At 44.0% G+C, this 18,314-nt stretch overlaps 1 protein-coding gene across 1 annotated transcript in view; it reads right to left on the reverse strand.

The window, feature by feature from the left end:
- Positions 1–18,314, reverse strand: part of TTC7A (tetratricopeptide repeat domain 7A) — a 592,416-nt gene that overhangs the window by 115,335 nt on the left and 458,767 nt on the right. Inside the window, exon 19 of the mRNA XM_089653910.1 lies at positions 17,786–17,988. Coding sequence (XP_089510036.1) covers positions 17,786–17,988 — 203 coding nt within the window. The remainder of the gene's footprint in view (positions 1–17,785; positions 17,989–18,314) is intronic.

The raw sequence follows: 18,314 nt of genomic DNA on the forward strand, positions 1-18,314 counted from the left end.
TGGGGGGTGATGAAGATTTTTTTTTTGTTTACACTGATTGCTTTTACACACATAAAGGCTGTAAAAACAATTTCTCCTTCTCTCTGGCTGCATTCTTGCAGCCATTGAGAAATACCGTGAGACCTGTGATTGGTCACAGCTTGTCACATGGTACAAGGCTGTTGTGAATAGCCTTGTACCATATGACCTCTGTGATCATACACAGATTTCATTAGTAGTAAGCAATGATCTCAGGAAGTGACATCTTGCTTACTACTATTCATGTGATCACTGATTGGCAAATCAGTGATCACATAATTGGGACCTCACACAGAGGTCCCGTACAGCGCTCGGTGTTCCGATCTCTGTGCCTCACGCTCCCAGGAAGCACACACAGGCTGAAAATGCGGGCACCATTTATAAACGGCAACCCGCTCCTGCACTGCTCCCGTCCGGCCGTTTATCTACATGGGCTGGATGGGAAGTGGTTAAGCATGTGATCGTGTGAAACGCGTTAACCGTTCTGTACACATGTTCTGGTGTTTTGTATGGATCAATAAATATTGCTATAATTCATCAGTCCTCCGGTGTGCGGCTAACCCTTCTTCCTATCGCTGATTTATTATGCAAATTATTTTTCTATTATTTATTTTTCAGTCACTTATATATCATTTATTGGTTGGATTTATTGCATCACTATAGGTTTATCATGTTAGAGTCCCTATGACCGATTATTGATTCAAGTGTTCTGTTGGGTGCTCACTTTTACTTGCTTTTGTCATAAGGACATATTTTGCGTAGCGCAGCATCATAATTTATTTTAAAAACACAGGTTGCCTGCAGTATAATGAAGGATTTTACCATCATATCATTTCAAAGCAAGATTTTGCATTCAGATTAGATGGAGTTCTACTTTAAGTGGCTGTTCTGAGCATTCAGAAATCCATTATTCCCCTCTCTACACTATTTTCTCTTGGCAGAGTACATCAGAGCTGTACAGCGCAGCAAAGACTCCGGCACTCTTCCTCTCAGCAATACGTTTATCTGCAATGCAGCTGGGGCTTGACACAGACGGGGAAGGTTGATCTTTTTTTTTTTTTTTTTCCCTTAGCAAGGACAATGGAAAGGAAACTAAATCAGGTATACAGTTGATATATTCATGTCTTTGATATTTATAACAAAAGGCAATAAAAGAGAATTCTTGGTGCATTGTGCGGCTTAACATAAAAGATGGCTGTCTCAGAGGACGTGGGGTGATGTCATCAGGGCTGTAATCCACCAGGCCCAGTCTAAAGAAGGCCATACATGGAGCTAAATTCACCTCCTAGTCTTAGGACCAGAGGCGTATTTACTGTGAGGCAAACCAGGCGTTTGCCTTGGGTGGCATTTTTCAAGCGCTGCCCCCTAGAAGAAGGGATGCTGGTTGTCCTGCTGCTGGTTGTCCTGCTCACTGTGCTCTGCAGCCACCGGTTCCTGTGTGATGACTGTAACGGAACCAGACCCCGACTGCACTAGGGTATTTCCGTTAGATTCCCGCGTCCGAACACAGATCCACGAACACCACTCCAAGTAAAACCAGGAAATAAGACTGCTTTATGTTAACACAGATACAAGACATATACACAGGGCGGGGCAAAACATTTAGTAACAAGAGACACACAGCAGACACCCCCCACCAAGCCAATACACAAAAACATGCATCCCATAATAGTTTGCTCCCAAGCAAGACACACAATAGAACAATGGGACAACCACATGGCATTAACAATGAACAACCCCCCACCCCACCTATACATGTCTACTCAATAGCAGGAAATTTCACCCTGTACCCCTAACAGGCACAGGGTGACTTACACATAACAGGGAAATGGGGAGCTGAGACACCTCTCTAAAGGGGGCTGTGTTCCATGGGCCCCCCACTCAAAGTCACTCCCGTCACAATGACGTCACGCCGCTGAGCGGATGGCGCTGTGTATGAGGGGGCTCCGACGGGCAACGGGGCTGGGTGGCAGGTGTAAAAGCGGAGTGACGGGAGCTGGGGGAGCGGCCGTGAGATTCTGGGAAGGGAGCAGGGTGAGTGATATAGGCAGCACTGATGGAGCAGGGGGCTGTCGGTAGGAACGAAGACATCTAAAAACGGTTTCATTCTGGAGAGCTATGATGGTGAGTCTCTCTCTTTCTCTCCCAAACGAAGGAGGGGGGGTTTGGCACCCTTCTGTTCAACATCCCTAAATAAAAAAATCAAAGGAGCTGGGTGGTAAGCCAACAGTGGCTGCATCCAATCAGACGCAGGCACTGTTGGGGTATGGGTTCTGTTTTTCAGGTCTGGCAGAATACAATAGCCACCAGGGGAAATTCCTCCATGCATGCTGTTTAGTATGGATAGGGAAATTAATAGATGATTCTCATTCTAAAGAAAATTTTACAGTGTATAGCTAGCTTAAAGTGGTTGTAGAGGTTCAAGGTTTTCTGCCTTCATGCATTCTATGCATGGAGATAAAAAATATTCTGTGTGGAGCGATCCCCCCCTAATATTGACCTGAGCCCCATCTCAATCCAGCAATGTGCACGAGAGCCTCGGCTTTCCCGGGTCTCTCCTTCCTTATTGGCTGAGCCATTGGCTCCCGCTACTGTCAATCACAACCAGTGAGCCAATGAGAGAATGGGGGCAGGGTTGAGCTGCGATCCATGTGTGAATGGACACACAGAGCAGCGGCCTGGGAGCGAGCCTGCTCAGGTGCCCCTATAGCAAGGAGGGGACAAGAGTGCCAGCAGGTTGACCCAAGAAGAGGAGAATCAGGGCTGCTCTGTGCAAAACCACTGCACAGAGCAGGTAAGTATAATATGTTTGTTTTTTTTAAACAAGAGAAATTCTGCTTTTAATTTCACTTTAAGTGCCACCACTACTGGTGACTAAGTCACTGTCCATACTCTGTGGCTCCAGTCACACCCTGACTGCTTTACTATAGAGTGACCTGGGTGTTACTGGACTAAGGAGAAACTCACGGAACAGCCCTAAAAAAAATGAACCTCTGCAACCTCTGAAACACATCGGCTTTGACAGCTGAACAAAAATGAAATTTTATTCTGGATCTTACAAGTGGAGTGACACTTCTATTCCCTATGATGCCTCTATGTTTCCCTAAGGTCCATGCACAATAGTCCTAGGGATTTCTAGAGCTGCTTGCTAACTCTCACAAAAAACAAGACTAAATAATACATAGCAACTGCCCAGCTCTCCTCACTACTACAACAACCTTGACAGATCTCCCTGTGCAATAATTGCCTCTTATTATTACCCTATAGCACAGCCTTTTACAACCAGGGTTTTGTGGAGCCATAGGGTTCCTCCAGAGGATGACAGGGGTTTCTTGAGCAATGGGCAATTCCTGTCTCTGAGATAAGTAACCACTGACACCACTGATCTTTTAGCTATTTGCAAAGGGGGGTTATTCCCAATGATCACAAATGTAAGGAGAATCCTTTCCAGTGACCCACACATTAATGCACTGTTAGCTGTAGACATAGTAATTATTAGTAGGGGTTCCCAGAGCCTGAAAAGGTATTCCATGGGTTCCTCCATTTTAAAAAGGTTAAGATAGGCTCAGGGGCAGACTGACCATTTGGAAACTCGGGAACTGCCCGAGGGCCCGGGGTCAGTAGGGGGCCCCATGAGATGCCCCTGGTACCTTTTTCATAGGCTTTTTTGAGTTTGGGCAAGGACACAGGGGCCCCATGATCTCCTATTGCCCGGCGGCCCCATGAGTTGTCAGTCCACCCCTGGATAGGCTGCTATAGCAAATCTGAAAAGCCCAGCTTTCACTAGCAATGTCCAAATCTTGGATTATCGAATTTCCTGTTTATGGGCCACATCAGCCTAAATTTTATAGAGTACAGGGATCACCTATAAACCACCAACATGCTGTGATATGATCATTTTTTTGGGATAGTGTGGGTTGTCATGGCATGAAATAAGCTCTGCACTCTTGTGAAGAGCTATGTCACTCTTCTAAAGCTCAGTGTTGTGTAGGTTCAGGGCTGGCTAGGACACCATTGAGAACCATTTGGAACTCTCACATCCACCCCTAGAAAGATTTTTTTATTGCTGCATCTGTGGGTAGATGCAGTGTGGAGTGGCAGGCAGTAAACACATGGTTTGCCAGAAATAATGCATTATAAGAATGGTTCAACAGTACAACCAGGCCCAGCGGAGAGGCTCACCTGACTGGAACCACTTACAACAGAGCAGTGTAGAGACAGTGGTCTGAAGACTCGGAATAGCCAACAGCATCTGCCATGAGGAGCGGAGTGTTGCTGGCCAGTCCAATCCAAAAGAGAAGCTTCCTGAGACGGTATAGTCCCAGCTCTCTCCCTATTCCACTGGAACATTTCCCTACCTCTAGTGATGTCCCTGACAGATGGGGAATCTGTCCCTACACTAGCCACTTGATCACGACAAACCCAAGATGGCCACCAGGGTCACATGGGACAGGAGCATCCAACCAGATCACTACCCATGTGACCGAGGAAGTCATAGAGAAACCCAGTTTCCCTCAACTTCCTCTCCCATCTGCATAGCCCCTGCGGTCGATTGCCACCTGCCTTGGAGAACATAGGCTGCACCTGCCTGCAAGTCCCCACAGATTCATCCTCCAGTACAGAAATTGATGGGAAAGCCAAACTTATATGGTTGTTGCTGGAACAGGGGCTAAAAAGAAAATCTAATAAAGATCCTTTTTTATAATGACAACAGGGGCGGACTGACCATTTGGAAACTCGTGCACTGCCCGAGGGCCTGGGGTCAGTAGGGGGCACCATGAGATGCCCCTGGTACCTTTTTCATAGGCTTGAGTTTGGGCAAGGACACAGGGGCCCCATGATCCCCTATTGCCCGGGGCCCCATAAGTTTTCAGTCCGCCCCTGAATGACAACTAAGGGCTTGTTCACACTAGCAGCTGGGGGTGGTAAAACCCAGCATTTTTCCCAATACCAACCCCTCCCCCTTTAGCTGCAGAGGCAGAAGCTGGGTGTGTATGCATGCTGGTGAGGGAAGGATACTCCCTGTCTCTTTTGGTGGGGGCTACTGGCCACTGACTGCAACACATTCAAGTAAATGTAGCTGCTCTGCAACCATGTGCAATTCATAAGGTTGTGGTGTGGTAGTTCCAAGGGGTTAAAGCAGGTGGTGAAGAGGAGATACAACTCCTTACCACCTGTCCCCTGCTCCTCAGAGACCAAAGCTTGTGCGAACAAGTCCTAAGAATGCATTTTCTTTAACCTTCAAGAGATTCACTTTACTTGTGTCCTCAGTACAGGATATGAAGGGAAATCTCTTCAGTAGGACACAGACAATAAAAAACCCTACTCTATCCAAAACTGAAAAGGTTGGCTCTAGCTATGGTTTAGGCTGGTTGTTTTTACATGACTATTGCTTTAGTTTCCCATTAACAACCACGATTTTTGGAAACACATCATGTGAAACCTTTTATGGGTCAAACTAACAATTCATACTCTCCTAGCACAGAATCAAACCTGCGTAGCTGGCATATTAATTGAAGCCATTAGATGTGTAAATGAGTTCTTCTCTTCCAAAGGGTCAGAAAAAAGGTCAGGGAAAGCATCTTATGACATAATGCAAAGTGACACACTTATTGGATTCCTGGAAGACGAAAACTAAAAAGCGCATCTCACACCAGGAAAAGGTTATCATAGTGAAGGCCAGAACATCTTCTGTCAGGAGTGATACCCCCTCCCTTCCCCCTTGAAGGGCTGGTGTCATTTTCTAGGGGTATTAAAACACGTGTGCCTTTTCACAAAGCTGCTGATAGTTACAATCACAGAAAGTTTAATAGGCATAAGTGGTCATCCAACACCAAAATGACATGGAAGCACAAAAGGTATTAAGCCGGTTTCCAAAACAAACTGTATTCCATAACATTAATTGTCTAGGACAATTGAAGGCTCCTGATGGTTGACTTGTTTTCTGATCTCTGATTAGTAACCTTATGGTGAGGGTTCTGGTATCTTGTTTGATTTGAAATACTCTCCCGCATCAATGTTTAATTACAACCGCTATCAATTACACAATTATGAAGAGAGCAAATTAAGGCGAACTTGGATCTAATTAAAAGGCAGGGTATTGTTTCAAAATGATGAGCTCTCCAAATTACTAAACATAACCATTTAACACTTTTACCTGTTCTCCTTTTAACGGGAGAACGCCTAACGTGCAGTCAATTGTCTGACACAGCAAACTATCAAACCTAAAGGTCAAAGGAGACTTTTTTTATTCGTGCTTTTTTTCTGTTTTAATGTGTTTATTAAAGTTTTAAATCCAGAGCATTAAGGTCAGACATTCTTAAGATAGTAAAGTTGCATAACGGTCCCACAACACAGGCGGAGTATAAAGTAAAAGCCAAGGGACCAGGAAGATAGAGATGGTATGTGACATAAGTATCAAAATTGTAAGGCAATAAGAAGTTCAATTAAGGACAGCAGGACATACCAATGCTACATCTGGGAACCCTCTTGTTACATAGAAGCCACTGAGTTGTAATACAAATAAACCCGAGATCACAATCTGTGACAAGTAAAGGGGTACCGTGTCATTGCCCAACAAACAGAACAAGAAATAATAATCGGAGAAGGTAAAGAAGGGAGAAGAAAGGAAGAAAAAAAAATGGGGGGGGGGTGGAGCTGGAGGGAGTTAGAGCCCATCCAAAGGCCCTCCTAGCCGCCACCACGCCCATCATATAGTTGAAGGTAATAGATCCAGGGATCCCAAACCTTCTCAAACCTTGAGGAGAAATCTTTCAAAATACTGATCTTTTCATTGATCATTATCTAGATCAATTTACATTTCATCACTGCCAGGTCGACCACTGGGCTTTTCCAGGCAGTAGCTATTGCAATTTTGGCTGTCAAAAACATGAAGAATACCAAGCTCTGACTGTGTCTGGGAAGTCCTTCAATGGGTTTGTTGAGTAGAGCGATCTGGGGGTCCTGGACAACGTTAATCATGAACATTGAGTAAATCAATGCATATACTCTCATCCAAAACTGCCAGACCTTTGGGCATGTCCACCATGTACGATGCATTGTTCCCACCTGCCCCCTGAAAATACAGTGAGGAAGTCGCAGAGTACAGCTTGGAGAGGTATTCAGGAACAAGATACCATCGAGATATAACCTTATAGCTGGCCTCGATAATAGCAACATTCATAATACCCTTATGTACTCAAAGATCCCATGCATTCCAATCATCCCCAGGAATCTCTGCACCCAAGTCCCTCTCCCAAATGAAGACAGTGCCCTACTTTAAGCCATGCCCATAACATCAAAGATTCACAACAATCGGTAACAGACTGACTATAATTAGGTGATGGCTACTACAGCTATAAATAGCATCTGACACCCCTAGTAGATTAGGGGGGATACGTGATAAGTTGGGTTGAATTTCTTGGGCTCATTTCCTCTGGTTATAGGTAGCATCATGGGAGTTTCTCCACCTTCTCCAATTACTTTTATGTACATGGCCAGGTGATACAGAGGAGACACCTGTGCTGAGAGTAATAGAAGCACCAATATCTAAGAATCTGAAAATTCTTGTTGTTCTGAAGTCCAAAAGCACAACTTGATCCTATACAGGGACAACGCTGCTCCTCTGTAGACAGTACAGTGAGTGTTGTCAACATAGGATACGCAGTGTGGTACTGAAATGTTTAAAGTGGTTGTAAAGGTAAAAGGTTTAAAAGGTGATGTTCTCTGCATTAAAGGAAGAAACCCTTTCCATGTCAGCTTCCCCCAGCCCCCCCTTTAATACCTACCTGAGCCCGAACTCAATCCAGCACTATGCCCATCTGCAGCATCACTTCTCTCTCCTTTTCTCACAGGAGGCTCGGCAGCAGTGGGAGACATTGGCTCCTGCTGCTGTCAATCAAATGCTGTAAGCAGACAGCAGGGGGTGGGGCCGAGCTGCACTGTGTGTTAATAGATTCACACGGTGCGGCTTGGGATTGAGCCCAATTGTGACTAATTTTTAATATTCAAAGTGTTACTAAACTCCAGACCCTGCATTCACTATATCTGGTCTCCCCGGACCCTGCATTCACTATATCTGGTCTCCCCGGACCCTGCATTCACTATATCTGGTCTCCCCGGACCCTGCATTCACTATATCTGGTCTCCCCGGACCCTGCATTCACTATATCTGGTCTCCCCGGACCCTGCAGTCACTATATCTGGTCTCCCCAGACCCTGCATTCACTATATCTGGTCTCCCCGGATCCTGCGTTCACTATATCCGGTCTCCCCGGACACTGCGTTCACTTTATCCGGTCTCCCCGGACCCTGCATTCACTATATCCAGTCTCCCCGGACCCTGCATTTACTATATCCGGTCTCCCCGGACCCTGCATTCACTATATCCGGTCTCCCCGGACCCTGCATTCACTATATCCGGTCTCCCCGGACCCTGCATTCACTATATCCGGTCTCCACGGACCCTGCATTCACTATATCTGGTCTCCCTGGACCCTGCATTCACTATATCCAGTCTCCACGGACCCTGCATTCACTATATCCGGGCTCCCCGGACCCTGCATTCACTATATCCGGTCTCCCCGGACCCTGTGTTCACTATATCTGGTCTCCCCGGACCCTGCATTCACTATATCCGGTCTCCCCGGACCCTGCATTCACTATATCCGGTCTCCCCGGACCCTGCATTCACTATATCCGGTCTCCCCGGACCCTGCATTCACTATATCTGGTCTCCCCGGACCCTGCGTTCACTATATCCGGTCTCCCCGGACCCTGCATTCACTGTATCTGGTCTCTCACAGTACATATAACATGAAAATGCAATTATTTTAGTAAATATAAACTGCTAAATACCATTTCCCATCAGCAGATAGAGCAGTCTTGTAACTTCTATCAGTGTCCAGCAGAGCACTGGTGAAAGCTTGTAGGAGGAGCTTTCATTCTGCTCTAGGAAATTGTAGAACCCCCGACCTCTGTCTGGACAGTGCTGATTGGCCCTGTGCTGATCACATGCACTCTCCCAAGAAAAAAAAAAAAACTCTCTAGCAATACATACCAAACTGAGCATGTGCAGAGTGACTCCACATGATATGTCTTATAAGGAGATAAGAGAGGGACAATGGAAGAAGGGGAGGATCAGAGAAGTCAGGATCAAACAACGTTTTTACACAATGCAGAAGATTAACCATTGCATTGTATAAAAATGCAAATGAGTATAACAAGCATGCTTTACTGCATATACAGACTGATTTTACTGTTGTGGGTTTAATAACACTTTAAACCAAACTCACCCATTTATCCATGTCTCCATGCTTTATTTTGTTGATAAATCATTTTGAAATACACCCTCCTGGCATTTCCAGTTGTGGCCATCTTGAGTAAAGGCAGGTGATTCATGTAGTATTTACTTCCTGGTATCCATCTGCCCTTAGCTCAGGCATGCATGCAGGAGGGTGTAATCAGCTGAGAAAGATTCTCCTCCAGATGAAAAAAAAATGCCAATAAAGACTCCTGGGATGTATGACATCATCTCTTAGATTGTAAGCTCAGGGGAGCAGGGCCCTCCTAACCCTCTTGTATTGAACTGTATTGTAATTGTATTGTCTCCCTTTATATTGTAAAGTGCTGAGCAAACTGTTGGCGCTATATAAATCCTGTATAATAATAATAATAATATATAAATCCTGTATAATAATAATGATAATAAGTCTGGCCTATATAAACTGAATAAATCGGTATCCCAATATTACAATTTGTATTTATTTATTTTTTAATTATACAAATAAATAAATGTGCAAAACTTATAAATATGAAAAATTATGAAAAATGAATACCCTATCCCTTAACACTTAAAAGTCACACTTTCACCCCTGAAAGTCCAAAGTTTAAATCATAAATCCTTTTTAGTATCAATCAGACCCTCCCACCAATCTTCAACGTGATAATCCGAAAATGATATCCAATATCGCAGTGAACCTCAAAAAAACCAAAAACTAACAAATAATTTTGGCCTAGGCCAGAAACCAGGAGGCAATTGAAGAAATGTAAAAAAAAAAAAAAAAAAATTAAAAAGTAAATATAATAATAATAATATTATATAACTAAATAAATAAATACAAATAATATTGCCTTCCTTTCTATTTACTAATGCTTAAGAATTATTTTTTTTTTGTTTATTGAGAAATTTTAGTTCCGCTTTAAGATATTATTTTGAACACATTCTGACAGCAGTATATCACTGTTTACTGGGCTGCGTCTATTGATTTCACTATTGGCATATAATTAACCTACAAGCATCTGAAATGTTTATTTAGTTCAAACCGAATGCCATTAGCAGCTCTATTATACGAGGCAACCTGCAATTTACGATTACTGGCCTTTTAAGTAGAATTCACGGGGCTATTTAAAGGCATGTGATGTAATGACACCAAACAGAAATAGTTCCTTGCAGAGTAACCTGAAGCTGCCAGGAGACATACTGCAGGAAAGGTTACACCTAGGCTGCACGGTACAGTCTGCCATCCTGCTCCCAGGTTCAGACGGGCTAAATGAACGCTGCCACATGAGTCACGCTGTCTGCCGTCGCTTGCTGCCGCAGAGCCTGACACAGGCGAGTACAGCGAATCAAGTGATGTGTGAGGGTAGGATGAGAACGGGTTGTATCTCCGCAGTCTGCCAGAGACGATGACAACGGCGACAGTTTTCTTACTTCCAGTAATGTCAATGTTTTCTAATATGTGCCCCATTCACGATATGGAGGCGAATATATTCTCAGAACGCATCAAGTGGATAAAATCTAACACAAGACTGCATAAAAGGGGTGCAGCCAGGGGCAGACTGACAACTCATGGGGCCCCCTGGCAATAGGGGATCATGGGGCCCCTGTGTCCTTGCCCAAACTCAAAAAAGCCTATGAAAAAGGTACCAGGGGCATCTCATGGGGCCCCCTACTGACCCCCGGCCCTCGGGCAGTGCCCGAGTTTCCAAATGGTCAGTCCGCCTCTGGGTGCAGCACTTAAAGCAGTTTTAAACCCCAAACCCAAAATGTAACATATTGCAGCTTACCAATCCTTAGGCCCCATGTACACGGGACACTTCTGAACGATGGAAACTGCTGGAAAACGTAGATTAAAAAACGGCTGTTTAGCCGCGTTTGCGTTTAGAAGCGTTTTTAGAGATAAGCACAGGAGAACCTCCCAAATGCCCAGAATGCACTGAAAAGTGGTAAATTATTAAGTATTTCAGACTGTTTCAGAGAAATACAGAGAGTAGAAGCAGAGACAGCAGTATGTGTTGAGATAATAAGGTGTGAGTTGCTCATTAACATTTCTTTTGTTTCCAAGGGTGGGAAAGGTGTCTGGTGGAGGGAGTCATTAAGGTCACCTGGCAGGGGGTCTGCATGAGGAATTTTGGGTGTGAATGGTCATTAACATATCTTTTGTTTCCAAGGGTGGGAGAGGTCTGAGGTGTGAATTGGTCATTACAATGTGTGACAAGCTTGGTAGGAACATCCTGTGTTTAGTGTTTTGTCCATCTGAGTACCTTGAAAACGCTTTGCATGCATTTTTCATGATGTAAAAAGGCTCTGGACAGCATCGGGAACTGGAAGAGTTAAAAATAATTTTCAAATGCAAATGCTTGTAAACGCGATTTGCCGGGCTTACGAGCATTTTGCGTTTGAAACACTGATAAAATCGACTGCTGAACACAAGTTTTCTGCGTTCAAAAAAACGACTGTCAACTCAAATGCCTGTAAACAACTGTAAACGACGATGTGTACACGGACACATAGGAAAACATTAGGGAGAGTTCAGGGGCTGCTGAAAAAACCGCTGAACAGCTCCTAAATGTGAGTTTATCAGCTGCAGTGTACATGAGCCCTTAGATGTGGCGGCTGCAATAGTTTTCTTTTTTTTTTTAAGCCTTTTTTCCCATCTGTTTTCACCTGGTGATCTGGCCAGTAACACACATCCTGTATTACCCCCGGTTCACATATATGTGGCTGTGCAGGCCGCGTTTTGCACGGGCACGAGAGCCCATTCATTTGAATGAACGCCCCGTGAGGCGCAGGGAAGAAGTCCCTGTACTTCTTCGGATAACGCAGCCCGCACAGGAATCTCGGTTCCCAGTACGGTTGCAATTTCCAGTGCAATTAGAACTAATGACCCCGCCCACAGGTCCGCATTTCTCTGTGCGGGTGGTGCGCCTGCACAGATTTTCGTGTGGATCCGCAGCGGCACCACCCACACAGATGTGAACCTAGCCTTAGAGCGCCCCCACTCTGGATGAAGGGGACACATCTGGACAGCAGCATTGTCAAGAGGGGAGTGTTAGATGCACTAGCAGATTTAAATACACTACAATACAATAGTTCTGCAACAGCTGGAGGGACACAGTTTAACACCCCTGATTTATGAGAAGGTACAGCAAACAGCTGTTTTCCCTTTTTGGAATAAAGGGTTTACATAAACAAACTGATCATCTTAGACACCCCTCCCAGTGTTGGATGGTTTGTCTCATCCATGTAAACTGATACATCTGCAAGAGAGCTTGTTCTTTTGAAAAACAGACTTACTAACCAGATCACCAGGTGAAGACAAAAGAAAGAAAATGAATGCAGCCTTAAAATCTAAGAATTCATAAGCTGCAATATAATAAATGTTTGCTTTTGGGTTTAACGCGACTTTAAGGCTCCATTCACACCAGACGCCTAGGTTCACACCTATGCAGGTTGCGTTTGAGCCGTTTCTGCATTGCGCTTTTGCACTTGCGGTTTTTACGCATTTTTGATGCAGAATTTTTCTTTAATTTTTTTTAAATGTTTGTTGTTGCCAGGCAGATTTAAAACACAAAAACACATAAAAAAGCGCGATAAAAACACAGCAAAAATGCGATTCCCTTGAAGTCTATAAAAACAAAAATGCAACTTTTTGAGTTAAAAAAAGTCCCTGACCCGTTCCAAAAAATGCACTGGGTGAAAACACACAGGTGTGAACATGTCCCATAGGAAATCATGTTAAATGAACTGTAGTGCGTTTCTGCAAAACACTGCACAAAACACTTAGGTGTGAACCTGGGGTTCGTGCAGAACTGACAGAAACTGATGTGCAGATTTCACTTGCAGAGACATCAGTTTTCATGCACGGTTTTATACATGTTGCAGATTCCTGCACAGAAAAACTCTGCAGGTGATACTAGTGTTGTGGTGTGAACAGGACACATAGAGAACAAGTCATTTTGTTGTGCCCTTGCAGAACGTGAGCAGAAAAACTGACGTCTCTGCACCACGGTGTGAATGAGCCCTAAATGTCGCTCTGCCGATTCAGGCACGAGTTATACTCAGATTGCCAGTGATCCCATGTTGCTTCTGCCTCTGCTGCAGCAAACTGTGTCAGGGGGGAGAGGTGATATCACCCACTCTGCCATGCGACTTTGTCCCCCATTCCCAGAAGCATCAGGGTTTCTATCCTGCCCAGTGGAGGAACCAGATGGCTGCTAATGCAAGGTTAACTGAAGCATGGAAGACCTTTTAGAAACATACTGTCACTAGGCCCTGTGTCCTTTTAAAGAGCACCTGTAGCCTGTACAAAGAAGACATGGCTTTACCGAAACCCAATGCAAGGCACACAGTTGTGCTTAAAAGTTTGCATACCCTGACAGAAATCGTGAAATATTGGCATTAATATTGAAAATATGATTGATAATGCCAAAAAAAGTATTTTATTTAAGGATAGTGATCATATGAATCGATCAACCAACCAAATCGTTCTCTTCGTTCCTTCCAAGACCTCCCTTGTCCCTTCCTCCCATGCTCGCCTCCAGGATTTCTCCAGAGCCGATCCCATCCTATGGAACTCCCTTGCCCAATGTGTCTGATTATCTCCATCTCTGTCCACTTTTAGATGATCTCTGAAAACTCGTCTCTTCAAAGAAGCCTATCCTGCCCCCACCTAACAACTCACTCCACGAAAAAGGTAAGTTTTAAAGCAAGCCAACAATCCCTGCAGGATGGATCGGATCTGCAGATTGAGCATAATGGATCGGACTCCGATCTATTATGCTCCCAAATCCGCAGATCCAGTCCATCCTGCGGGGATTGAAGGCTTGCTTTAAAACTTACCTTTTCGTGGAGAGATCAGTTAACCCCGTATAGGTTGCAAGCCGACGATCCCCGAAGGATGGATCGGATCTGCGGATTGGGGAGGATAATGGATCGGACTCCGATGGGACTCCGATCCATTATGCTCAATCCGCAGATCCAATCCATCCTGTGTGGATTGTTGGAGGGGGTGTCATCAAGTGTTACCGCACCGGGAGACACCAACCCTAGGGATGCCCTAGTGTTGCATCACCAAGTGATTGTCAGTCAAACTATCACAGTACAGTGATCAACAAAGAGAACCTTCAAAGTGATTCAGTTGCACAATGATATATATCATTGAGTAAACATAAAGCATGTAGTACAGCGCTATAAAAATCATAAAATTGCAAAACGCCTGTACTAAAATGCATATAAACGGTCAGAATGTCAGAGTAACCAATGTTACATATAATAAGATGCATAAATGGTGACAAATAATGTCCTTATCAGATGTGAGGTATTATTATACAACCAACATCCACTAAATCTGTGGTAAACAGTACTATTGAAAGTCCAATAAGTGATGAGGGTGGTAAAGACACAAATAGACTGAAAAAAGGTGACTTTTTTAATCCCAGTGACACATGTGATCTGGTGTCGTGCAGGAATAACGGATAACTTGCACACTCACCAGAAGCGCAATATAAATGCGCATTTACATCAAATGTATCAGAGGTCCCCTCAATCCTGGGTAGGATGTAGTCTGGAATAGATACCTCTTCAGTGGATGATGATGATGGTACTTCTGGAGCTCCCCTTTAAGGCTTGGCTACGGACGGGGTCTGCTAAATACAGCTCTCCTCTGGGCCCTGGGATGGTCACCTGGAAGTCCTAGGGGGTTAAATGCTCGATGTGGAGCAAAAAATAGTACCCATAGTGTAGTAGATTGATCATAGAATAAATTAGTTTATTGAAAGTTAAAAATGAATATATAAACACACTTTTTGGTACTGAAATAGGTCAATCCCCATGCGTAAAAGATGCAATGAATGGTAAATGCAGCATAAAGCTGCTGTGTACTCTGACCAGCTGGTTTTTAGAGGTGGCATACAAAAAAATATAAATTAGTGATCATTAAAAGGTGAAAAACTGAAAGTCTGTAAAAAAATCTGCAGACCAAACCTGCAGAGCATATGGCCTGCTGCTGCCACTAGCTTGTTACTACTGGGAAGAAAAAGCTCAAAGCAACATGGAATCTCTTCTGTGGCCCTGCAACTTTAATAAATGATTGAGAAGGAAAGAGTTATCCATGTTGATATAAGTTCCTCATTTTTAGGAATGTGTTAATCTATGAAGTGGTGCCAGCTGACCATGGCAATTGGTGGATGAGCAGAGAGGAGTGTGATAAAATCCATTTTGACTGATCTCCTTCCCATTTGGATCCACTTTTTAAGCGATTTTAGCCAACCATGAGAATGGGAGGCACGGCTATCTGGTGAGTGCACACCCGAAAGGGGGAACCCCATCTTTATTGCACGTGGTGATCTTTTGGGAATTTAAAGATTCATTTAGTGGAAAAGATTTTTTTAACGGACTTTCAGTTTTTCACATTTTAATGATCACTAATTAATTTTTTGATATGCAGATATATATTTCATTGCGCTACTGAATCACTTTGAAGGTTCTTTTTGTTGATCATATTTATTTGTATAGAAGTGGCAGCATTTATTAGAATTATTCTCGTCTTTTGTTTTATATATCACAGTACAGTATCAACTATTAATATGTACTTCTCCATACTGTGATAAACTGGAAACGCCTGAAAACTTGGTAAGGAATGAGTATATACAGGCTAACACTCAAGCAGTTAAAAACTACAAAAAGGTTGTATAGCAGTTAAAAGTGGAACTATACTGTATCTGAGCACCACAAACTGAAAACGCTATTAAATTCATTTGTAAAGTGGTTGTAAACTCTGTTTTTTAATTGTATCTACAGGCAAGCTTATAATAAAGAATGAATATCTCCTAAAAGTGCACTATTTAGGAGATCGTCTCTCTTCATTTAATCCGGTGCATGTGCTCTGAAGGAACAGCATATCCGTGCCGTTCCCTCAGAGCTGTATGCCGTGGCCCGGGACTCCCGTGACGTCATCGTGGCCTGGCTTATCAGCAGGGGTGGACTGACAACTCATGGGGCAATAGGGGATCATGGGGCCCCTGTGTCCTTGCCCAAACTCAAAAAAGCCTATGAAAGGTACCAGGGGCATCTCATGGAGCCCCCTACTGACCTCGGGCAGTGCCCGAGTTACCGAATGGTCAGTCCGCCCTTGCTTATCAGAAGGCCGGAGCTCGTGAACCCAGAAGGAAGACGGGTGAAGATGGAAGCCTCTACAGCAATGACAGGGCGCCAATTGAGGGCTTCCTTTTAAGGTAAGTTTTACATAATGTGCTAGTATGCGATGTATCCCAGCCAGGGGCGGACTGACAACTCATGGGGCCCCCGGGCAATAGGGGATCATGGGGCCCCTGTGTCCTTGCCCAGTGCTTGAGTTTCCAAATGGTCAGTCAACCCCTGATCCCAGCACATTATGACATTACCTTGCAGGAGACTTTTTTTTTTTTGTCTGCAGTTTACTACTGCTTTAATTTTCAGAGCGAACTCCCCCATCCATCCATGTCTCCATGCTTTATTTTGTTGAGAAATCACTTTGAAAGATTTCCTCCTAGCATTTCATGCTGCGACCTTCTGAAAGTTGGAAGAAAAACCCCAAAAAAACGGAATCAGCAGATACAGAAACTGTAGCTGCTGACTTTTAAAATACAGCCACCTACCTGTCCCTGGGTCCAGCGGTGTCCTCACCATGGCTGGTTTCACCGGCCGTCTTTTCTCCCTGGCGACGACATCTTCAGTGTGGGCACCAGGCTGTGACAGCTTGTGGCTTCACAGCTGGGTGCCATCTGCTCATGCGCGAGAAGCGCTGCACTTTGTGAATGGTCCCGTAGTCGTCTGGGACCTGTCATATGTCCCAGAAGTCTACAGGGGGAGGACAACTTCCGCTTCCAGAAGTTCAGCAGAAGTGTGGGTGGGTACCTGTCAAATTTGGGTACCAGCTCCCCAAAGGTGCCAATCCTTAACGGGGAGCGAGAGACAAAAGCTTAATGCGGAACTTCCTCTTTTGGGTGGAGCTCCGCTTTAAGTAAGGGCAGATGATTCATCTAGTATTTACTTTCTGGACACCATCTGCCCTTAGCTCAGGCACGTAGGCAGGAGGGTGAGCTGAGAAAGCCCCTCCTCCCACGTGGACTCTTGGGATGTATGAAATCATTTCGGCCTAGGCCAGAAACCAGGAAGCAACTTAAGAAATGTAAAAAAAAAATGTTTAAAACAAGTAAATAAGATATACCTTCCTATTTATTTCCTAATATTAATTGAGAGTTCTGCTTTAATTTAGAATAACAATTTTATTGAATGCGGAGTATTCCTTTAACAATGGCAGAAATTTTTTTTTTTTTTTTTACAGGATAGATATTTACTATTACCACTTCTTCCAATTAAAGTACAGCCACGGAATGTAAAATTCTAAAAATAATTACCTAATATTACCACACAATCAAGGCAACAATGGCACCCACAGCTGCGGTCTCCAAACACTCGCACAATGAGCGGAGCCTACAAACTTACCAGGCTGTGCATAATTTTCACTCCATCTGGATTGACTGTTAGTGCTTCGTTGTACAATTGCTCTGCCTCCTCCAAACAGCCTTTCATCTCGGAGAGCTTCCCACGCATGTACAGCACAGTGTGTGATGTGGGGAAAAGGCTGGCTGCCTCCTGGATACAAAAGCCTGCTTCTTTCATAAGCTGTTGTTCCATAAAGAGTTCAGCTGTACAATGGAGGGGGGGAAAAAAAAAGTACAATAAATAACTCATTATTTTTAATTTGTGACAATTGTCAGAGAGCCACAAACATGCAGAGAAATAAAAATATACACTATATGAGTTAATAAACAATGGCAGCATATGTGAATGATTGGCAAGCTGTCATGGCACATTGTGAGATCTGTAAAATTCGTTGTATTCGCCAAAACTCGTTCCTTTAAATTAAAAAAAAATAAATTCTCCATAGATACCGCGGATGGTTTAATGGGTTTCCTAGGAAAACGGAAATGCTTTGCGTTGGTGAGCCATCGGTGTAAAAAAGCTCAAATGA

The sequence above is a fragment of the Staurois parvus genome, unplaced genomic scaffold, assembly GCF_062004578.1.
Source record: "Staurois parvus isolate SC_StPar_1 unplaced genomic scaffold, SC_StPar_1.0 ptg000727l, whole genome shotgun sequence".
Classification (NCBI taxonomy): domain Eukaryota; kingdom Metazoa; phylum Chordata; class Amphibia; order Anura; family Ranidae; genus Staurois; species Staurois parvus.